At 44.1% G+C, this 24,015-nt stretch overlaps 1 protein-coding gene across 3 annotated transcripts in view; it reads left to right on the top strand.

Moving 5' to 3' along the window:
• Window positions 1-617: 617 nt before the first annotated feature.
• MAGI2 (membrane associated guanylate kinase, WW and PDZ domain containing 2) overlaps window positions 618-24,015 on the top strand; it is a 977,993-nt gene continuing 954,595 nt past the window's right edge. For 2 of the 3 annotated variants that reach the window (XM_084811513.1, XM_084811511.1), the window contains exon 1: window positions 630-1,254. In XM_084811513.1, coding sequence (XP_084667639.1) covers window positions 954-1,254 — 301 coding nt within the window. In that variant the 5' untranslated portion in view covers window positions 630-953. Of the gene's footprint in view, window positions 1,255-24,015 lie in introns of all 3 variants that reach the window. The other variant, XM_084811512.1, reaches the window with a different exon arrangement.

Here is a 24,015-nt window from a genome sequence, read left to right as displayed (position 1 = left end):
CTTGCTTGCGGACGCCAACGGAGACCCAAAGACCCAGGGCCGTCCAAGGCGCCCCCGAAGACCCTTCCGCCCAGGGCCTACCATTCCCTGGCCCCACCGCCGCACCGCGCCCCCTGCCGGCGCTCCCCTTTCGCCTCGCTCGTCCGCCGCCGCGCCGCCGCCGCTGGTCCCTCGGCGGCGCGAGCGCCTTTGCGGACCCGGCGGGGCCGCGCGCGGGGAGCCCCTCGAGGGACGCGGCTTCGCGCGCGCGGGCGGGAGGTGGGCGCGTGGGGGGGCGGCCCCCTCTCTCAAGGGCGCGCCGGGCCCCCGAGGGCGCGCTCTCGGTGCCTGCCGCGGCGGCGGCGGCGGCGGCTCCTTCTCCTTCCTCCCCACCCACCGCCGGTGGCTCTCCGCCTTCTCTCTCCCCTGCTGCGGCGGCTGCTGTTTTGCCAGGCAAGCCAGCCTCTCTCTCGGTCTTCACTACCGGGTCAGGCTCGGAGGAGAGCGAGTGTGCGAGCCAGACAGACATTTCCCCACCTCGCTCCCGCCTCCCACTCCAGCATACACCGCCCTCCCTCCCTCCTCTCCCTCCAGTTACTGTACAACTAGTATACTGACTCTCCCTCTCCCTCACACACACACACCCACACGCACAGCATCCTGGCGGCGGCTGCTGCTGCCATGGCTAGCGGCTCATACCGCACACGCAGCTAGAGCAATAGGGGGAAACAGCCCGCCGCCCGCCCGCCCTTCCTGCCTGCCTGCCTTCCTTCCCCCGTTCCTCACCCCTTTCATCCTCCCTCCTCGCCACCTATTCAGACGCCAGGGGAGAGCAGCGGCGGCAGCCCCCGCCCGCCCCGCCGAGCCTGCCCCCCTCCCCCTTTCCCCACCCCAAGCTAAAGGAAACTCCAAGGACGCCCCGAGGCACGACGCGAGCGAGCGAGCGAGCGCGCCCATCCCTCCCCCCCACGGCAATGTCCAAGGGCTTGAGGAAGAAAAGCCACTGGACGAGCCGAGTCCATGAGTGCGCCGTCGTGAGGAACCAGGAGGGCCAGCTGGGCTTCGAGCTCAGCGGGGGAGCCGAGAACGGGCAGTTCCCGTACCTGGGGGAGGTCCAGCCCGGCAAGGTGGTCTATGAAAGCGGCGGCAAGTTGGTGCCCGAAGAGCTGCTCTTGGAGGTGAACGAGACCCCCGTGGCCGGGCTCACCATCAGGGATGTGCTGGCTGTGATCAAGCACTGCAAGGACCCCATCCGGCTCAAGTGTGTCAAGCAAGGTAAGGGCAAGCGAAGCGGGGGGCGGGCGGGCGGGCTGGGGCGCCCCCAGCCCCCCCGGGGCGTCGGGGCGCGCGGCGAGGCTGCGTCTCGGGAGAGCAACTTTCCCGCTTCGGGGCAGTTTGGTTTCTTCCCCATCCCCTCCCCGCCCGCGGCCGGGAAGACGGCGAGGCACCTCTGTGCGCGTGCAGATACAGAGGTCAGAGGGGGAATTAAATGTGCGTCAGTGTCGCGGCGGCGCTTGGAGCGGCGGGCGAGCTGCGCCGAAACAGAGAAAGTTCGGCGGGGCCCTGCTGGGACAAGCGCGCACACTGAGGGGAGGTGGCAGGCGGGGCAGTGGCGGCGGGGTGGGAGATGTGTGGGCCGGGCTTGGATCTGCGTCCACCTTCTCGCCCGCCCGCCCGCTCGCTCGCTCGCGGAGCTGAGCCCGGGGATGCGTGAAGGCAGAGTCAAAACCAAGTCCTTCTGAGCAAGTGTAGAATGCCCCTTATTCCTGTCATCCAGCGCAGCCTTTCCTCGGGCTATAAACCTGCAATGCACGTGTGAAAATAAGCTCCGTTGTCCTCTCATGGGTGTCCGGATGTCATCCGTGGCTTTCGAGTAAGCATTTGTAGGAGAGCAGTGGAAGGCTGCAACCCTGCGCGCTTCCCTGAGAGCCATTGAACTCTATAGGACTTGCTTTCGATAAAACACGCACGCATAGGCTCAGACTTGCACGGCTTCGAGGACAGATGGCGTGGCTTCCAGGCAGGCGTAAGCCCCGGCACCTATCTCTCCCTCCGCCCGCCCGCCATGTAAATCCTGGATCTGGGTGAAAGGAAACTATTCCAGGGAATGGTTCTTATTATTTTTGCAAGGCGAGCAGTGGCTCGAACGCATGCCATGCAGAAAGAGGAAGGAGGGGGTGAAGTGTGGATAAATATTATGACAGCTCTTAAATAAAGAGTCTTCCCTGGAAAGCATCAGCAGTGACTAACCCTCCAGGGTGGCGGGAGCGGCCACGGTGGGGACCAGGCTGCGCTGAGAAGCCGCAGCGCGCAGCGGAGAGCGCTCCAATCGCTCGGGATGCCAGTTATCATTCTGAGCGTGGATCTTCAGCCAATAGGAGGGCGGGGCGAGGGCCGGGGCGGGGCTTAGTGTGGGAGCTGGGTTTTCCCCTGGACCTACATAGCGCGCGGGGCGTGTTCCCCCGAAGGCGCTGGCTCGCTGCTACTTTGCTGTGCCCTTGGCCGCTTTGAGCTTCTCACCTCTGCAAAAATCGCCCGAGGTTTTCTTCCCCCCACCCCGGCTGAAAACAAGGCTTGTGACATACTAAAATAGTGTCACTGGCCTTAAAAAAAAAAAGGGGGGGGGCAGAAAGTCGCGTTTAAACATAAGGGGAAATTGTGGCAGTAGGGGAACAGGATTAAACATGCGTCGCCCCTTTTTCTTCTTTCCTTTTAGTGTTGATTTGGTATTATCTCTGTGACTCTACCTTCAAAGAACGTAGAGACTGCAATGAAAGATTTCAACAGAAGGCTTGCAATAAAAGGTTTTCCTGCTCATCAAAGAGCATTTAAGGAGCCCAAGATCTGCAAGCTTCAGTAAAAAAACTAGCTAATGTTCCTTGTTGGAGGGATGACGCCGAGGTTATGGTTGGAGCTATGTTATGCTTCGCTTGTGAAACTAGTGTACTTTATCACAGAAGCTAAACTTACCTTAATAAATCTTTAGCTATGTTGATTTCAGAGAAAGGAATGTTAGTAGATAAGGTCAGTAGTGTTGTCCTTCCCATTCCCAAATAGACCTAAAGTAGTCTAGGAAACACAGACAGCAAAGCAGCCATCCTGTAGGAATAGGTAGAAGGCTGTTAATTACAGAAAATCAATGTCTGTCAAACATACGATTGGAAAACTGGCCTCAGGTCTTACAACCCTAAACAAAGAAAAAATAGAAACTTAACAAAAAGGTATCTGTATTGGACTAAATATATGCTGTGTTCATCTACAGACTGACAATCGCAGAATGAGGAAGACCTTGGGTGCTTCTCTAAACTACAAGCATGAACTGCACTACGAACATACAATTTATACAAAGTAATGGCTTCATCTGTGGAGCCCTGGTGATTGTAGTTTTGTGTGGTTGCTATGAATTAACTTAAGAGATCCCTAGGGCTCCTAGGCTGCAATCCATTTACCTGGGGGTAAGCCCCACTAAGTTTAATAGGCCTGGAGAAGTAGACATGCATAGAATTGCACTGTTAAATAACAATTTCCAAGGTTCTACAGGGAAATCTGTGGTAGTTAAACTGGTTTGAGTTTGTACTGTGGACATGTTCTCAGAAATTCATTGCATGATAAATAATGCTAAGCTGCAATAATTCATATTCCATGCTGTGTATATACTATTAACTTATACAAAGTTGAGTCATAAAGAAACAATCATATTAATGGAGAAAGATAATGGATAGCTTTTCTCATGTAACCCTGACATTCAACTTGCAATGGCCAAGCTTAGACATTGTTGTTCAGTCGTTCAGTCGTGTCCGACTCTTCGTGACCCCATGGACCATAGCACGCCAGGCCTTCCTGTCCTCCACTCTCTCCCGGAGTGTGCTCAAGTTCATATTCATTGCATCGGTGATGCTATCTAGCCATCTCATCCTCTGCCGTCCCCTTCTCCTTTTGCCTTCAGTCTTTCCCAGCATCAGGATCTTTTCCAGAGAGTTTTCTCTTCGCATTAGGTGGCCAAAATATTTGAGCTTCAGCTTCAGTCTCTGTCCTTCCAATGAGCAGTCAGGGTTGATTTCCTTTCCTTTAGGATTGAAAAGCTTAGACATTCTCTCTGACTAATTACTTTCAATGATTTCTGTGTTTTTGCATGCCTCGGATATGATCTAAAGTTTGAATCAGGCATTTGAAATTATACAGCTGTGTCTTATATAGTGAGGTCAAACCTTTAAAACTATTATTCCTGATTTTTGCACAGCAAACTGGACATGCATTACAATCCTAAAAATAGTAGGTCAGGTTGGTGGTGGTGGTGGTGGTGAAGAAGAATAAGAAAAAGTGGTGGTGGTGGTGGTGGTGGTGTGGGATCATGGATAGTTCGCATGACAATTAAAGGAGAAAATGTAGGAAAAGGTTTATTGTAAAGCAAAATGCATGGGAACTGGGATCAATCATGTATTGCTGCTGTCCTGCACATTGTTACTGACTTCAGTGAGATTTACGCATGGGTGAGTGTGTTTGTGTGTCTATGCAGTATAAATGCAAGCCTTTCCTTAGTTTTTAGCTCCTAAAATACCTCTGAATGAATGTCAATGGCAGATAATGTTATCAGCAGGCTGTTGTTATACTGCTGTTGCTTTTTGCCTGTACATTAAAAAATGAAATTATAATTTAAAATAACTTGTATTTTTGTGCATTGTTAGAACTGCCTCTGACTATATTGGAAATCTTGTGCCTATGTTGTGGCATATGAATTAGATTAGATCATATATTCCTCACAGTAATCAGTTCTTTCTTCAGCTGGCACCTCCTTCAAAGGGAGTAAGTTACATGGCCCAGCTTCCTTAAAGAAAAGGCAGGTGTAGTTTCTGTGTAGTTCATCCTACTTCATCCTCTCTCTAGTTGTTAAACTTTATCTGTTTTGGAGTTGGTTTTAGGCTAGCAATGCGTTACTACCTGTAACACAAAAATATGTGGGTCAATGATATTGCATGGGGGTTGTATAGATCACTTGCAGATCACATGAGACTATGAAACTGGGCACTAGATTCTATATAAACTACATTAACAAGACATTCAGTGAAAATGTCCTTAGATTAGGAATATATTTTTCAGTTACTGGTTTTATATACTGGCTTTGTTCACTGGTAATTCCTCCAAAGGGACAGCTTGCTTTCTTATAAAGGAAGCCTTGCTTAGTTTATATGTGGTCAACTGAACCTTTAAAAAAGTATAATCCAATTTAACTTCTGTACTCCTCCTTATTTGAACCACAAATAATGTGTGTAACAAAGAAGGATGATCAATAAATAGTGTCTGTTTTTGTAATTTTGTTCTCTTTGCGTTATAAGACTTGTTGGATCAAGGTTAATGAAGTCATCATAATTTCTGCATAAATTTATCAGTGATCTCTTTGTAAATTCTTTCACTGCAGACAGTTAATTAAAACATCATGACCTTGAATGGACCATGTGACTGTTTTGGCTTCTCTCTCTCAGAATTAAGTGCTGTCAGAGTGAAATCACAGTATGAAGTGTGTAGGTAGAGCATTTTCACTTTAATATGGTTGTTAAAGATCTTTGAGCATATATATTTTCTTTAATGTTCTTAAATATCAGTTGTCAGGTTCTGTATTGAAATGAAATCACTGAGTATTTTGTTCTGTTTTACAGTAACGTGTTGAACTCTTTCAGCATTACAAAAAATCAACAGTATTTCTTGAACGATTTGTGGTTCTACAGATCCAGCTTATCAAACAGTAAAAACAGTTTGTCCAGTTATATGTTTTAGTGGTTTATTAAAAAATACTTTTTGTCTCTAGAATATTTAATTTAGAAGAGCTGATCCTATTGATGCAAAGTTGTTAGGTGTCATCCCTTACAAAATTCCAATCCTGAGCCTCTTTATTTGGAAAAAAGCTGAACAGATTTCAATAATGCTTACTTCTAAGTGAGTGTACTTACAATTTCATCCTAAGCGAGCTGGTATTTTTAATGGCTAGATTGTTAGCTAGACCAAATTGCTTGAGTTATGTGAAGCTGTTTTCTCAGCGGGCACCTTGGTGTGATACACTTTGCTGTTTTGAACACAAGAGAGTTGGACTTGACCTTTTGAGGCCTTTCTAGTAGGAAAGGTCTAGGTTGAGCTATTGATTGAAACCCTTCTATAGACAAAATGAGTGGCCTTAGTAGCTATCTAAGTGCAATGGTTATCCATGCAATTGTATATTTTATTACTTCTCATGCTTAGTTTGGAATTCATAATTGTCAATGAATTCTTAGAGCGTTTTCAGCCTGCATTGCAGAACGTTGCCTTTGCCAAATAATTTTGAGAGATAATATGTGCTGCTGCCACGGTACATAGTATAGTATGAGTTGGCATAGCTACAGCCACATACTTTGCAAGGCAAGTAGATTCTGCTAGGCTGCCTGATGATTGCAGACTTGCTTTAATGTATCAAGTGTGGAGGTCTGCACTAATATAGGTATCTTTAAGGTGGCCTAAATGCATTTCACATAACATCTGAATTTACTCAGAAAGCTGTAAAACTTGCAAACCACCATCAGATCTAGAAAGGGGAAGGAAGGGCCATAGCTCAATGGTAGATCACAACCTTTGCACGCAAAAAGTCCCAGGTTCAATCGCTAGTATCTCCAGGAAGGCTGGCAAAGGCCTCTGTTTGAAATCCTAGAAAGCCAGGGTATGCAAATATATTCAGTAGTAGGGAGATCTTCAGCTCTATGATGATTTTACTGCTGCTTTAAGCTTCACTAGAAGATGTATTATGTGGTCAGTTTCATTGTCTTATTGCTGGATGGGGCTGCTACATTGGTTGTTGCCAGGATTTCATGTGGTCCGGATAGGTGGCAGCTTAGCACCTCCTTTGCAATCATTGCTGTGCTAGTTAACTTTGAACAAATGATTACCAAAATGATTACCATTTGTCATGAAGCAGTTTACGTGATCACATTTTCTCCTGCCTGTTTTGGATGATCAACAACACTTTTTCTTAATTTATTGGATACATTACTATTGGGATTAAGATGTTTCTTGTTCCTGAGAAGGGTGTGTCACTATGTACTCTTCATGTGTGTGTCTTTGTTGGTGAGTGCTGGGAAAAAGCTGTTCTCAAACAAAGCAAGAACTTAAACATTTTGTTTGGCTAATTAAAAGCTATATTTTTCTTTTTTGTGTTGAATTAGAGGTCTGTGAATGCATTGAAAATTACATAGAGCAGACCACCATAGTATGTTTATATATTATGTACAATTTTACTCTCTAATGCTGTTGTGGACCTCAACTACTTTAGTGCATTTTATTGACTCTTTCTCACTTTCATAACATAGAAACAAGAACATAGGAAGCTGTGCCATTGGCCTATGTAGTCCAGTCCCTCCACTGACTGGCACTGACATTTCAGAATTTGAGAGAGGAGTCTTTTTTCCCTAGCCCTACCTGGAGATATCAGAGATTGAACTGGGAACCTTCTGTGTGCAAAGCAAGTGCTCACCCACTAAGCTACAGCTCTTCCCCAAGGGTTTGCTTTTCCTTAAAATGTGTACTTTAATTGCAAAACAGTTTCCTTAAATGACATTTTAATGTATATTTTCAGTGGCAATGTATATAATCTTTGCTTTGTTTTACCTTGACTTGAATGCCTACTGAAGTGCAGATACCTTGACTTTTGATTTATAGAGGTTATAAATCCCACATCAGAGTTTCTTCATGTGCATGAAAGCTCAAATTTCCTAAATATGCAGTGGGTTTGACCTTCCATTGAAAACTATGGGAATGTCCATTGTATCTGTACATTCCCTTCGCATTCCAGATCCTGGAAGGCCATCGATCATCCCAGAATGCAGGACACAGAATGACAACCCTGACAAAACCGAGGTACTTTGGTGGGAGACAAGAGGAGGTTGGGGGATGTTGACCTGGTGTTGAATGGGGTACGGCTACCCTTGAAAGACCAGGTGTGCTGCTTGGGGGTCATCTTAGACTCCCAGCTGTCCATGGAGGCTCAAGTGTCAGCTGTGAGGCGGACAGCACTGTACCAACTCCATCTGATATGGCGGCTGTGCCCCTTCCTTCCCGATCATCTGCTCCCATCAGTAGCACATGCCCTGGTCTCCTCTCATTTAGACTACTGTAATGTGCTCTGCGTGGGGTTACCCTTGAAGACGGTTCGGAAACTGCAGCTGGTACAGAACGCGGCGGCTCGCCTGATTAAAGACAGCTGCCGGCGAGATCACATCACTCCAGTGCTGAAGGAGCTGCACTGGCTACCCATTGTTTTCCGGGCCAAATTCAAGGTGTTGGTTTTGACCTTTAAAACCCTATATGGTTCCGGCCCAGCCTATCTCAAGGAGTGCCTCCAGCAACACCAGACAGGCCACTCAACAAGATCAGCCTCGGATGGCCTTCTCTCTGTCCCATCAGCCAGGACAGCTAGGCTGGTAAGGACGAAGGAGAGGGCCTTCTCTGTGGTGGCCCCCACTCTGTGGAACTCCCTCCCTGGGGAACTCCACCATGCCCCCTCTTTAATGAGCTTCCACCATGCATTAAAAATATGGTTGTTCAGGCAGGCATTTGGGCTGGGCTAGGGTAATTTTAGAAATGTGATGTTTTTAATGTTGAATTTTATTGTGTAAACTGTTTTATAGTTGTACATCACCAAGAGAGGCTGGGTGACTGGCCAGATGGGCGATTAATAAAATAAATAAATAAATAAATAGGCTCAAGTTACAGGAAGCCAGATTCCGGCTGAACATCAGGAAAAACATCCTGACTGTTAGAGCAATATGACAATGGAACCAATTACCTAGGGAGGTCATGGGCTCTCCCACACTGGAGGCGTTCAAGACAAGGCTGGACAGCCATCTGTCGGGGATGCTCTGACTTGGATTCCTGCATTGAGTGGGTGGTTGGACTCCATGGTCTTGTAGGCCCCTTCCAACCCTACTATTCTATGATTCCATGATATGTAGGGGTGCCCCTGATATTGCCAAGAATGAGGAAGGGCATGCTCATTGGAAACTGTATGTGTCATCAGAGTGCTCCTGAAGCTGGGAATTGGCTTTATCATTTTGTCCCCAGAGTCTGATAGTCTGAACTCAGAATCCACCATATGTAGGCATATAATTCATTTTTGTTCTTTCCATGGCCTGTCCATAGCCTTAACTTTGAGGATTTAGTATTATTGTTTATCAGGAGCTAAAATGATTTTTCTTTTAAGTCGGTTATGGGTAATTGCATCTGAGGTTGTTTATGCAGCCTTTTGATGGTCTACCTTTTTCATTGTCACTTTCTCATACATCCCTTCCAAACTCCTCAAGGTTATCAACCTTTAAAAAAAAATACACATGAATATAAACATCTGTAAGGGCATGACCCTATGCAAGTTTAAACAGAAAAAAGTCCTACACCTCCCAGCAGTCCTCAGCCAGCCTTGTGGGTTGAGATGTGCTGGGAGCTGTAGGTCTTTTTTTCTGCGTAGGATTGCACACTTAATCAAATTCCTGCATTGAGCAGGGGGTTGGACTCGATGGTCTTATAGGGCCCTCCCAACCATACTATTCTATGATTCTATGATATATCTAATCATATATTAGAATCCTACCTATTAGGGACTTTGACCTGGCCCCCAGAGCCAAACAATGCAAAGAGATCTTAAAACACTTTCAGAAGATATACAACACATGCACTGGCCAAAACAGACAATGCCAAGAGACATGAGGAGCAACTCCTCTGCTTTTTGGCTTGCTCTTGTAACACATCATGCAAATAATGTATGATGCGACATCACATTTTGTGTCTCCCTGCCTTCAGTTCACATAGCTGACGTGGAGTAAGTAGGAAGACACATATCGGTTCCTTAGGGATGTACGAAAGTCACTTACCTTTTCGCAGCTTGGTTTCGCGGTGGGGGGGAGGCGCTTCGCTTCTCCCCCCGAAGTTCAGGCGAGGGGGGGGAGGCGCCCAGCCTCGCCCGGCCGAAATTCAGGCCGGGGAGAAGCGCCCCGTCTCCCTGGCCGCGAAACAAAAAGTAAAAAAAAAAAAAAGACCCCGTGATAGGCTATGTGACGATTTACGTAGCCTATCACGGCTAGATTTCCAAAGTCAGCCGTGATAGGCTACGTAAATCGTCACGTAGCCTATCACGGGTGACTTTGGAAAAAAAAAAGTGTACGCAAATGGCGGCACCCATGGGGCGCCGCCATTTGCGTTCCTTATTTTGGCACGTCTAGTCTACGTAAAGATTTACGTAGACTACGGCGAAAATAAGGGCAACGCAAATAGCGTAGGTGCTACGCTATTTGCGTTCCCCTTATTTTCGCCGTAGTCTACGTAAATCTTTACGTAGACTAGACGTGCCAAAATAAGGAACGCAAATGGTGGTGCCCCATGGGCGCCGCCATTTGCGTACGCGCTTTTTTTTTTTTTTCAAAGTCACCTGTGATAGGCTACGTGACAATTTACATAGCTTATCATGGCTGAATTTGGAAATCTAGCTGTGATAGGCTACGTAAATCGTTACGTAGCCTATCATGGGTGTTTTGTTTTTTACTTTAGTTTTTTTTTTTTTGCAATGGTGGCGGTGGCAGCCGGTCAGGAGACCGGCCGCCGCCCGCGCCCGCAACGAACCGCCGCCGGGACCTGCCGCCGAGAGGGACATTCGCCGAAGGTAAGTCCTGTCCCGGGGGGGGCGGGGGGCTGGTGGAGAATTTCCCAACCAACTTCGGGGGAGCCGAATGTGTCGGCGCTCGGCCTCCCGAAGATTCGGGGAGAAATTCTCCACCATCCCCACGACACGATTGCTTAAATGTTGAGAAAAGAGAGTCCGTATTATGACTGAATGCTCTTATAAGAACATATAATACTTTAGTTACAGGTGGACAGAAGGTAGACTGCAGTCCATTCGCCAATGTTTGTTGAATTACCTTGGAGTGCCTGCTGGTCACTGCGGGTTTTCCCATGAATGCTACACTATGTGAACATGGTGTGATCCAGAGAGGTGGTTCTTAGACAAGAGTTCATACCAAGTATCATTCAAGAAGGTTTTAGAAAGTTTTTAGGAAGTGAAACAGATAGATTTGTTCAACCCTAATTATTTCTAGTAAAACATTTCTAGTAAAACAACAAAATAGAGAATGAACAGCTGAAGCCAGCCCACCCATGCTTTAGTGACCTTTTTTGTTTAGTTTTTTTTAAAGCAAGCATAACAGAGCAGACGTAAAAATAATGTAATTAAATGTGTTCCTGTATATCTGGTAGCTGTTTTCCATATGAATATAGTAGTTACATGAAAGAACGCATATATGTCGATAACCCTCCGTTAAAATTACAGAGAGAAGCACTGAGCAAGATATAATTTTATACTGCAAAACATAATATTAAGTAGGAGTGGTTTTATTTCTTTATTAAAGAAAATTTCCTTATAAAAATAGGGTACAAACATTTGATAAAAAGGCATAGTTACTGGAGACTCACAGTAATCCTTACCAGATATAAGCTGAAATTTGATATTATTGCTATGCCACCTAAGTTATACATGACGTCTAGAAAGTTTTTTCCCAAATCCTGTTCATTGGTTTTGCAGAATGCTGACATCTTGTTGTTAGGCTCATCAACTTTAGGCATTTCTACTCAAGAAGTTAATAATCCTATTGTGTATAAATAAATGAACCTTCTGCAAATATAGATCTGTGTTTCTAACTGCTATTGAAAATGCTTCCTCCCCCAAAGCCAAGCCTGGAGAAGCAATGTTACTCCCACACCCCCACATTCCATCCCCTGTCATGCTTGGCTTGCTATGTGCTGGAATACTGGCCTCTCTTATGAAGTAAATTTCGTGCCTCAAGTTGTGACTGTTTGTGTGCAGAAATGCCCGATTAGTAGTAATCAGTTTGTCCTGGACTATACCCCCACCCCAAATTTCAGTTTTCTGGGTAGCCTGCAAATAACAATTTGGGGTTATGCCACTAGTCCTCCACTTGGGAGGGAAACATGTTCAAATGTCATGTTTTTCAGTAGTTTTGGTTTCTTGGTCTAAATATGGACCAAATTTCTGGGCTGTACCTCATCGCAAAATACAACTTTAGTACTTTGTGCGTGAATTAGTGAGGCCTGGCTATCTTTTATTTACTTAGTCATACTCACAATTCACACGCTCTCTCTCTCTCTCTCTCTCTTTTTCTCACACACACACACACACACACTCACAGGCACAGGTTCCTTTTAGGCATTAGTGTCAGTGCATTCCCTGAACATGTGGAAGGAGCCCTTCACATGTCAACGCAGATAGGTGTTCTCATCTGTCAGTGGATCGTATTGAGTTGTTGTTATTGTTGTTTTACAAAAGAAATGGCCTATGATTACAAGACTGTTGGGGAGGAGCAGAGCCCGGTTCCACCAAGAACCTCACATTTAGCCCCCACTCCAGTAAAGATCCCCGAATATGCCCATTTATTTTCTCCTATACAATGGCGCAATTCACTCTTGGAGGTGGGATCATGTGCTTTACCTGGGGACGCTGTTGTGGTGGGAACACTGCCTTCCTCCTGCTGCCCTGATAATCGGTGGCCTAGGGTCATCTGAAAGGAGCAGAGCCGTGTGGTGTAGTGGCGAGAGTGTTGGACTGGGAGTTGGGAGATCCGGGTTCTAGTCCCAACGCAGCTATAGAAGCTCACTGCGTGACTTTGGGCCACTCACAGACTCTCAGCCCAACCCACCTCACAGAGTCGTTGTCGTGAGGATAAAATGGAGGAGGGGGAGGAGGATTATGTATGCCACCTTGGTTTCCTTAAAGAGGAAAAAAGGCTGGACATAAATGTAATCAATCAATCAATCAAGTCAATAAATAAATAAAGTCAAATAAAGTAGGGTTGGAAGGGGCCTACAAGGCCATCGAGTCCAACCTCCTGCTCAATGCAGGAATCCAAGTCAGAGCATCCCTGACAGATGGCTGTCCAGCCTCCTCTTGAACGCCTCCAGTGTGGGAGAGCCCACCACCTCCCTAGGGAATTGGTTCCATTGTCGTATTGCTCTGACAGGACGTTTTTCCTGATGTTCAGCCAGAATCTGGCTTCCTGTCACTTGAGCCCATGATTCCGTGTCCTGGATTCTGGGATGATCGAGAAGAGATCCTGGCCTTCCTCTCTATGCAACCTTTCAAGTACTTGAAGAGCGCTGTCATATCTCCCCTCAGTCTTCTCTTCTCAAGGCTAAACATGCCCAGTTCTTTCAGTCTCTCCTCATAGGGCTTTGTTTCCAGGCCCCTGATCATCTTTGTTGCCCTCCTCTGAACCCTCTCCAGCTTGTCTGCATCCTTCTTCAAGTGTGGTGCCTGGAACTGGACACAGTACTCCAGATGAGGCCTAACCAGTGCTGAGTAGAGGGGAACTAGTACTTCCTGGGATTTGTAAGCTATGCTTCTATTAATGCAGCCCAAAATAGCATTTGCCTTTTTTGCAGCCACATCACATTGTTGGCACATATTCAGCTTGTGATCGACAACAATTCCAAGATCCTTCTCACTTGTAGTGTTGTTGAGCCACGTATCCCCCATCTCATAACTGTGCATTTGGTTTCTTTTTCCTAGGTGCAGAACTTGGCATTCATCCCTATTAAATGTCATTCTGTTATTTTCTGCCCAGCACTCCAGTCTATCAAGATCACTTTGAATTTTGTTTCTGTCTTCCAAAGTATTAGCAATCCCGCCCAATTTTGTGTCATCTGCAGATTTGATCAGCATTTCCTGCACCTCCTCCTTCTCCTCCAAGTCATTAATAAAAATGTTGAAGAGCACTGGGCCCAGGACTGAGCCCTGTGGTGCCCCACTCGTTACCTCTCCTTAGTTTGAGAAGGTCCCATTGATAAGGACTCTCTGAATCTGATTCTGTAGCCAACTGTGGATCCACCGGATTGTTGTTTCATCTAGCCCACTTTGAGCTAGTTTGCTCATCAGGATATCATATGGCACTTTGTCAAAAGCTTTGCTGAAGTTGAGGTATATGATGTCTACAGCATTCCCACGGTCCACAAGGGAGGTGACTTGATCAAAAAATGAGCTCAGATTTGCCTGGCAGGATTTGTTCTTGACAAATCCATGTTGGCTTTGAGTAATCACTGCATTGTTTTCAAGGTGCTTACAGATGGATTGTTTTATAGTCTGCTCCAGAATTTTCCCAGGGATTGATGTCAGACTGACTGGTCTGTAGTTCCCAGGTTCCTCCTTTTTACCCTTTTTGAAGATAGAAATCATGCATTCTTTCTCTATTAAATTGCTGTAATATATAACTCTGTTTTCATAGATATATGTGAAAGACATTTTTCTAGTATTATTATAATGTACATTTTCCCCAACAAATATTATCTAAAATACATTAGGCATCAAGTTTTGATAGTTCTCCATAGTTGCAGCAGTGGTAAAAACGGCTTGAACCGATTTAGCTATGGTGAGATTAATAAGGCAAGTTTGATCTGCTTTGCTGTCTGTCAGTTGTACTTCCACTATAACAGTTTATTAAGGCATGTATGATAGTGCTTCAGAAACACAGTATATGCAGTCATTTTGGAGGCATGCTGGAATATTAGGTTCCTCCTAAGTTGACACATTCAATGCTCAAAACTCAGGACCAGGTGCATGATGCAAAAGATCTGTGATTTTCTTTTTCTTTCATTAAAAGCACCTGTGGGGCCACCCAAATTTAGATCAAGGCTATGACACTAGGGTATGGGGGGATTATAATTTTCCCAATTTAAATATCACCTTCCCCCCAAGACGCTATCAGCCACAGAGGGAGGAAAAGATAGAAAGGCTGCATTTGGATATCATGATAGCCAATGATGGGTTAATGAGCTTCTCACAGTAGCTTATTATTTGTGTATTAGTCCGTGATCACCCACCACATGAACAGACTAATAAACTACTGTGAGTAGCTTATTAAGCTACTGTGTGTAATCTGACTCACCCCCCTCACCCCCTATCCCACTGGAGCCCTCCCACCCAAGCAGTGGTGCTGTTTCACATCTACTCCACTGGATGTTTGCAGTCCGGAGGCACCCAATCCAACAGCCAAACCTGGCGTGAACACTCAACCAGTAGCAAGGATCCCAAGTGCACAAAAAAGGGGTTTGTGGCAATTAAAGCTGGGTGTTTGCAGGACCGGGAGAAAACTTCACACACAGCCTCCCCCACTGAGGAGGCACCTGATCTGAACAACCAAACCCAGCGTGATCACCCAGCAGCGAAGATCCCAAGTGCACCAAAAAGGGGGTTGTGGCTTTAAAGGCTGTAGTTTCGAAAGATTGCTCATTCGGTGAAGCGATATAGCACTTTCTTGCCAAAGTGGAATTGCACAGAAGTTAAATACTTAAAAAAAGAGGAACTGGGAAAAATGGGGGAATTGGGCAAAAACATGCTCAGTTTTTGCCCCATCACAGCAAACTGTCAGAGAGTCTCCACTGAACAGAGAACTGCAAAAAACAGAGCGAGGGTGGTAAGCTGAACCGCTGTTGCCATGTGACTCTGTAGGAAAGCAAAATAACCCACAGTGCCTGGAAGACAACATGATAACTCACGGTGGATTAAATAATCCCCAGTACAGACCATGGGTTATCAGTGTGGTTTATTTTGGCCAAATAAGCCATTGCAGGTCAAAAAAACTCCTGACAGATGACATGATAACCCACGATAGGTTAAATAACCCATCATGGGTTAATTAACCCATTGTGAGTTAGTGTGTCATCAGAACCCAGTCAAACGAAGTATCTCTGTACTACTCCAGTAATGATATAGGCGTACAGGGATGGGGGTGAAATTTATTTAGTTCACGTACATTTTAATATGAACTGACCTAATTTGCACTTCCCGAACTAATAAGGGAACCAGAGCACAATTTTCCTTTGGTTTGTAAACAGTTCTCCGATGAAAAAATGTGCAGAAATGTACAAATTAACAAAAATTGCATACAAAAATGCATATGAATGTTCATGCAGAATTTAATAGGAACATTTGCAAACTGATGCACATATTGGGAGGGAACAAATCTGTGTTTTAAAAAAATTCAGTGTGATAGAAAGTGAAACGGACAGATTTATCCATCCCTATAAGCATAGCATCATTTGCTTCTACACGCTTATTCATCTTCATGCAAGCAAATATAATTTGGTATTCATGGTCTCAGAGGCATTTTCAAGATTTCTGTACCTGGAAAGGCTTGGCCTTTCCCAAGCCTTCACCATGTAAAACTGAAGCAGCAGCAGCAGCAACAGAAGAAAAGAACCATGGAGCTATGCCAGAATTAGCAATATATTTGGTTTAGTTGTCTTCTTGGTTCAACCCCAGGGACATATAACAGATATTTACTTCCCTTTAGGGCTGTGGTATGCTGTATTGTATTTATAGTTTTACAAAATAGCCCTTAATTTCAGATATGATTTTATAGATTAAGCATTTTGGCTCATTTGGACCTAATTATTAACTATCAAAACACATCTCCAGTTAAATATTGGGAGGAAATCTCTTCCTACTCCTACTCCTCCAAAGCTGTCATGTTTGAATAATAACAAACAGTCCGCATCCTCCAAAAATTCATTTTGGTACATGTCATGTTATTCTCAAGGGCCTATCAGTTTGCTTCTTGGGTAGATGTTTCCAGAAAAGCAATATGAACATAAGATGTTATTAGTATTTAAAGCAATTAAAAATAATAATTTCATTGTTGGCTCACTCATTAGTCAAACGTTTGAAAACCAGTGCCCTCTTTTGTGGGATCCTTGCTAAATTCTTGGTTTGCCAGTGAGGACACCGTAGAAATAGCAACAGAAGCTACTGTTATCCATTAGGCATGTGGGGTTTCTGGATAGAAAATTCCACCCAAACAGATAAGTAAAAACAAACAAAAACAAATGTGCAGTATATAGTGGTATGGGCAATTCGTGGCTTTTCAGTTCTTTTGGCCTATAATTCCCATTAGCCCTCACGGCTACACAGGCAAGGACTAATGATAGTTGTGGCCCTCCAGATGTTTTGTCCTACAAGTTGCCCACCCCTGGTATACAGTGTACAACAGTGTGGTATATTGGGGGCATTTCCAGAGCAGATGATCTGGCTAGCCAGCTTTTTCCTCATATTTTTTAAGAGCAAGCCTGCCTAAAAATGTAATTGCCAACTACTTCCCAAGATCCTACTAGTAGGTTACATTTCTAATTGATGAGCTACAGTTTTTCCAATGACCTTGTATCCATACTTCAAAACTTTCATGAAAAACATGGCTGGCATAAGGTTTTATATAAATCTGCCAAGTATTTACAATGAGTAAATGAATCATAAACTCATTAATTTTTACATATAGCTCAATACAACAGAAAGACATTTTTGAATCCAATAAAACATCTTACTAAAACTGTGTTATTGCCAAAGTAACACTTTTGTTCTTGTTGTTCAGTCGTTAAGTCGTGTTCGACTCCTCGTGACCCCATGGACCATAGCACGCCAGGCCTTCCTGTCCTCGCATTAATTCATTTGTGTGTACAGTTTTAAACAAGATGTGAGGTGAAAGATTATTTCTGTTCAGCTTTTCAGTATCAAATATGTCCATCCATTTTCTGCCCCAGAATTCGGATTGTTTCCATCTTAAGGCTGTAAGTGCACTTGACCAAATCCATTGATAAGCTGCACGTTGAATGCATATGGATCTGGAACTTTAGCAATGTTGGAATTTTGCCATGTGGAGTTCTTCAGGCCATTCATCCCACACTGGATCTGCAAATGCCTTCCATAATGATAATATTTATTTATTTTCAGTACTCATATCCAGCCTACTCAACATAGTCCTCTGGGAAGTTATTTTTTTAATAGTGCCTACAAGTAAGTGCTGAACAGAATGTTTAAAAGACAACCCTCCCTGCAGCATCAATAGCTTAGTGTAAAGGCAGTGCTGCCCAGTCACCAGTTAATGGTTTGGTAATCAGGAGTGCCTTGTGGGTCACATGCTTTTCTTCCCCCACTCCTTTGCCTGCCTTATGTGGGCACTTCCTCCCTTCCTTTTAGTTATGGGGATTACTGTGGTTCGTGTTGTGTCTACAGTAATGTGTCTGGTAACCAAAGTTAGTGCCAAGCTATAGTTGCAAACCTGGTTTTGACCATGGTGTGGGATTAACTATAATTACAAAAAACGTTAGTGCAGACATAATGCTATCCTATGTAATTTCAAAGGGCTGTGTGTGTGTGTGTGTGCACACGCCATTGTTAGCGGGATGAGGAAGGAACAAAGGAGTCTGCTTGGCATTCCCAATCAAGGTTTGGCAATTGGACAGCATTAAGGCTGCACTGAGCCAATATGACTAACATGCGTGCAATCATACACAAGGTTATTCAGATGTAAGTCCCACTGAATACAATGAGACTTGCTTCCAAATAATTGTGCAGAGGATTACAGCCACAGGATCTTAGATAAGGTTGATAGAATAATGAAAGAAAAGTGAACTGTTGAAATAGAGAAGGGAGCACTCCTTTTTATGCAGGCATTTATTTATCTAAATTAGGTAGAAAAGGAATTGTTTTCTTCAAGCAGGATATTGGTGAAGTTCAGCCCAGTGCCTAAGTAGACAGGATGATCCAAATTCCAAACTAAAAGGGACCTTTGCAAACTTCAAGGTGGGAAAACAAATCAGGCCTGATGTATAGAATATGGCTGCCATGAAGTGCAGGTAACCTTTAAGTTGTTCCATCCAGCAGTGTATGCCATCTCTCCACATATATCAGAAAATCTCCTCCATGTCACTGCAGAATGCATTCTTTTTCTTTGTTTCCTTTTAAAGATTACGTCTGCAGTGGCATGGGCAAATCTGTTGATCTGTGTGGCAAGCTGGAAATGGTTTGCTGTGCTACATAGAAACAGCCACTGTGAATAGCAGTTGAAATCAGCTTGTGCCCAGATTATATAAACTGGCCCTTAGTTCTTTTGGTATGTTTCCATCTGGTCCAGTGCAGATGTATTTTTCCAATATTCCATAGTTATTAGGTCTTACGGTTCCACTTCCCTTCTTGCTTTTTCCCTTCATGTGAATTCATACAACCATAGAATAGTAGGGTTGGAAGGGGCCTATAAGACCATCAAGTCCAATCCCCTGCTCAATGCAGGAATCCAAGTCAGAGCATCCCTGACAGATGGCTGTCCAGCCTCATCTTCAATGCCTCCAGTGTGGGAATGCCCACTACCTCCCTAGGTCATTGGTGCCATTGTCGTATTGCTCTAACAGTCAGGAGGCTTTTCCTGATGTTCAGCCGGAATCTGGCGTCCTGTAACTTGAGCCCATTATTCCGTGTCCTGCATTCTGGGATGATCGAGAAGAGATCCTGGCCTTCCTCTCTGTGACAACCTTTCAAGTACTTGAAGAGCGCTATCATATCTCCCCTCAGTCTTCTCTTCTCAAGGCTTAACATGCCCAGTTCTTTCAGTTTCTCTTCATAGGGCTTTGTTTCCCTATGAAGAAGGGAAACAAGGCTATGTTTCCCTGTGGATCCACCTGATAGTTGTTTCATCTAGCCCACTTTGAGCTAGTTTGCTCATCAGGATATCATGGGGCACTTTGTCAAGAGCTTTGCTGAAGCCGAGGTATATTATGTCCACAGCATTCCCACAGTCCACAAGGGAGGTTACCTGATCAAAACATGAGATCAGATTCAACTGGTAAGATTTGTTCTTGACAAATCCATGTTGGCTTCAAGTAATCATTGCATTGTTTTCAAGGTGCTTGCTTTATCATCTGCTGCAGAATTTTCCCAGGGATTGATGTCAGACTGACTGGTCTGTAGTTCCCAGGTTCCTCCTTTTTACCCTTTTTGAAGATAGGGACAACATTAGCCCTCTTCCAGTCATCTGACACTTCACCCACTCTCCATGATTTCTCAAAGATAATAAACAGTGGTTCTGAGAGCTCTTCTGCCAGTTCCTTTACTAGTCTAGGATGCAGTTCATCTAGCCCTGGAGATTTGAACTCATTCAAAGTAAGTAGGTGTTCCTTGGCCATATGCCTATCATTCTCAAGCTGCAATCTTGCCCCTTCAGCCTGTACTTCGCCTTTGCCAGGGGGTTCATAGACCCTCTTTTGGGAGAAGACTGAGCCAAAGTAGGAATTGAGCACTTCTGCCTTTTCTTTGTCATCTGTTATCATTTTGTCATCCTTATTTAATAGTTGAACCACCATTTCTTTCCTCTGTCTTTTACTATGCACGTATCTGAAGAAAGCCTTTTTGTTGCTTTTAGCATCCCTTGCTAACCTCAGCTTGTTCTCAGCTTTAGCCTTCCTGACACCATCCCTGCAATTCTGTGCTACCTGCCTGTACTCTTCCTTTGTTGCTTGTCCTTTCTTCCACTTCCTCTATGTGTGCGTTTTTGTTTTCAGATAATCGCTAAGCTTTTTGTGAAGCCACATTGGCTTCTTCTATTGTCTTCCACCTTTTTTTCTTGTTGGAATTGTTTGTAATTGTGCCTTTATAATTTCCTTTTTTAAACACTCCCACCCATCTTGGACTCCTTTTCTTGTTAGAGTCGCTTGCCATGGGACCTTACTGATCAATGTTCTGAGTTTATTGAAATCAGCTTTCCTAAAATCTAGGGTACGCGTTAGGCTACACTCAGCTTTTACTTCCTTTAGAGCCAAGAACGCATTATAACATGGTCCATTTCCCCCAGAGTTCCTGTAACTGCTACTTCATTCACTAATTCACACTCCCTTAACTTTTCAGAGCTAATTGTGGTTCACCAAAGTTATTATTTTAAATGTTGGATGCAAACACTGGTTTGATGCTAACCCGTAGTTGGTATTAAGAGTGGTACAGATGGAGTGCTGTACCTGGGTAACTCAGAAAAAGGAAGGGAGGAGGAATTTGTGTGTGAGACATTGGAGGATTAGGAAACTGGAAATATTATGTCTGAAGTTGGCCTTTTGGCCCAGTAGGTTGTCTTACATACCATGATAATTCCATAAATTATTTATTAAAATATTTATATCTCATCTTTCCATTTTATTTCCAAAATGCCAAAGGTGGCTAACATAAACAGAATTTAAAACATTCACAACAATTGTTGTGAGGACAAAATGGAGGGGAGAAGGATTATGTACACTGCCTTGGGCTCCTTAAAGAGGAAAAAAGGCGGGATATAAATGTAATAAATAAATAATATTTAAACAAAAAAGCCTGTCCTTAATGTCATAATTTTAGGTCTTTAGAGGTAATGAGTAGCACTTTGAATTAGGCACAGAACACACCAGAAGTCACTGAAACTGGTATAGTGATAAAGTTACATGCTCCAAAAAACCCAGCTCTGGTCAAAACTTTAGCCTCTGTGTTTTCCACCAGCTGAAGCTTCCAAACTTCAAAGGGAACCTCACAAACAACAACTAAAGCATATGTAACCATGGATAGGGCTTGGCATAGCTGGTACAACAGCCTATGCTGTGCAAAACATTTCTGGTTACCACTGCCACCTGGTCTTCCAGGAGCAAGGCTGGGTCCAAGAATACTCTCAAGGGCAGTGCAACCCCATCCAAAAGAGGATTTTGCAAGCTGATCCAACACTTAACCTTGTATCAGCAATCCTACTGACCAAAAGCACTTCTGTCTTGTCTAGATTAAATCTCAGTCTTACATCTAGTTCATTACTGATCTTAGAAACTGATTCCAGATATCCATGTCCTTCTGGTATATGATGGAAAGTATAAATAGAGTTGAGTATCATTTGTAGATTGTTGACACCAAACCCCAAATTTCCAAATGAACTTTTCCAGCAATTTCATGTAGATGTAAAAAAACATGGGAAACAAGTTGGACCTGCCTCCCCAGAAAAACCTTTTGGGACTTTCCTCCATGGAGATTTGGAACCATGGTGCCCATTAAGACTCTTCTCAGCTAGGTCGCCCAAAAGAATAGCATGGTTGATGGTATCAGAAGCAAATGAGAGATCCAGCAGAACCACATACACTCCTCCTGTCTAGCTCCCAGCAGAAACTGTCCAACAGGATGACTAAGGCTGCCATAGTCCCAAATCTGGATCAGGCATCAATTGAAATGGACCTTGATAATCAGTATCATCCAGAAGTCCTTGCAGTTAAATCTCCACCACATGCTTGAGCACCTTGCCCAAAATAGTATGTTCGAGAGCGGGTTTTTTTAGCACTGCTTATTTTAAACACATTGGTCCAGTCCCTCTTTCAAAGAAGCATTGATCTTTCTTTGTTTTTCAACCACTCAGCCAAATCTTCTTCAGCAACCGTACCAGCCAGGAAGGAAAATGGTAGAGTGCATAGGGGATCTTCTTCACATCTGTAAGGATTCTATCCATATCCTCAAGCTCTACCAATTGAAAGGCATCCACAACAACGGAACAAGCATCTGCCAAAGCTACATCAAATGATTCTGTAATCATTGTGGAGTGAAGTCTGGAATAGACTTTCTTTATTTCTTTTATTTAACTTAGGCATTTATATGCCACTAAATGCCTGAGAAACCAAATTCTCAGGGCAGCTTACAGTAAGCATAAAATGCAAATGACTTTATCTACAAAGCATTTTGAAAGCTAGTCACATTGAGCTACTGAGGAATTCTGCATCACTCTCTGAAAGCCCATCACCCATAGCTCCCCAGAAAACCAGGTTCTTACAAGAGGGAGAGGGGCATAGTCCAGATAATTCCTTGTTCTACACATAATCTGGAGCCACTGCAACTGAACCACTAGCCATTGTTATAGGAATTTCCCCAAGTCTATCAGTAATTCATACAGATCCACTTCATTCCAGTGACAGACCATTATAATAGTCTACCTGCCAATGTACACAGGGATACTAGGCAGCCTAAATCCTATTCATGGATTCATGTCAAAGGAACAACAACAAGACTTCTGCACCCAGATGATCGTACTGTCCAGCACAAAACAGTGTATGGCCTGCTGGATGAATAAGGCCATCTATCGATTGTGACAGACCTGTAATAGTCATGGAGGTCATGAAATCCTGAGACAAACCTAACAGGGGAGGCTCAGCATGATTGTTGAAATCATTCCAGGACAATCAGTATGGAGTGCTCCAGTACGACCCCTGAGACCACCCCAGCCAGATGAAGCAAGGATGCTTAACCGCTCCTGCTCCATCCAACCAGGTCTCCATTATGTGTACTCAGTTGCAGTTGTCTTAATACTCATTGATCTGGCATTCAACAACAGGACCTTTTAGACCTGAAGAGTTGTTACCATGGCAAGCAGGACCCCATTAGTTGGGAGAATTGTAAGGAAAGCATAGAATTCTCCAGTACAGTGAAGTTGTCTTAAATGTAAGTTATTCCTTCCTTTATATTCACATGCATACTTTACATTGGAAAAAGGATGTAAGGAACTTGTGAATGAGTCTCAGATGTATTTGTGTTTTTGGAATTGCCACTTAAAAACAAAAAAAATGAACATCTTCAATATTTTCCCTTCAAAGCGCTGTAATTGTATGTCACAAGTGTAGCTTCTTGAGTAAAATCTTTCACCCAGCCACCAATAAAGGGCAGTTATATCTAGAGTGGAAATACACAACAGCTGCTTAACAGTACACAGCAGACCTACCTAAGAATACCCTTTCCATTTAAAACTGCCAGGGGATTTGGGTTAGGCAGAGTGTAATTATCCAGCTAATTATCTGCAAAGCCACTACATTAGCCTCCCTCAATCCTTCTTTAAATTCATCTCTGCTGCGATGCCTAGGAATCCTCTGTAATGGCTAGTCAGTTGATATGCTGTGACTTCTGCAATATTAAGCATAATTATTTAACTGTTTCTTCTTCCTCCCTGCTCTCCTGCTATATAGTACTTACCTGCTGTGGTTCTTAATGCGCAAGAATTAAAAGTTTGTATCGGTAGGCTGAAGTAAATGTATAGCAGAAGACAGCAATCCAAATGCAATACATGACGAATAGAATAACAGAGCCAAGGCCACCGTTCAGATCTTGGCTTTCTGGGCGTATTTGGGTTTGTTGCTTTCTAATGGCCTGAAATCAGTATAATCTGC

Source organism: Heloderma suspectum, chromosome 7 (genome assembly GCF_057233095.1).
Source record: "Heloderma suspectum isolate Gila_16-S chromosome 7, 16-S_ref, whole genome shotgun sequence".
NCBI classification, from domain to species: Eukaryota; Metazoa; Chordata; class Lepidosauria; order Squamata; family Helodermatidae; genus Heloderma; species Heloderma suspectum.
This window is presented reverse-complemented; position numbering and strand designations above follow the sequence as displayed.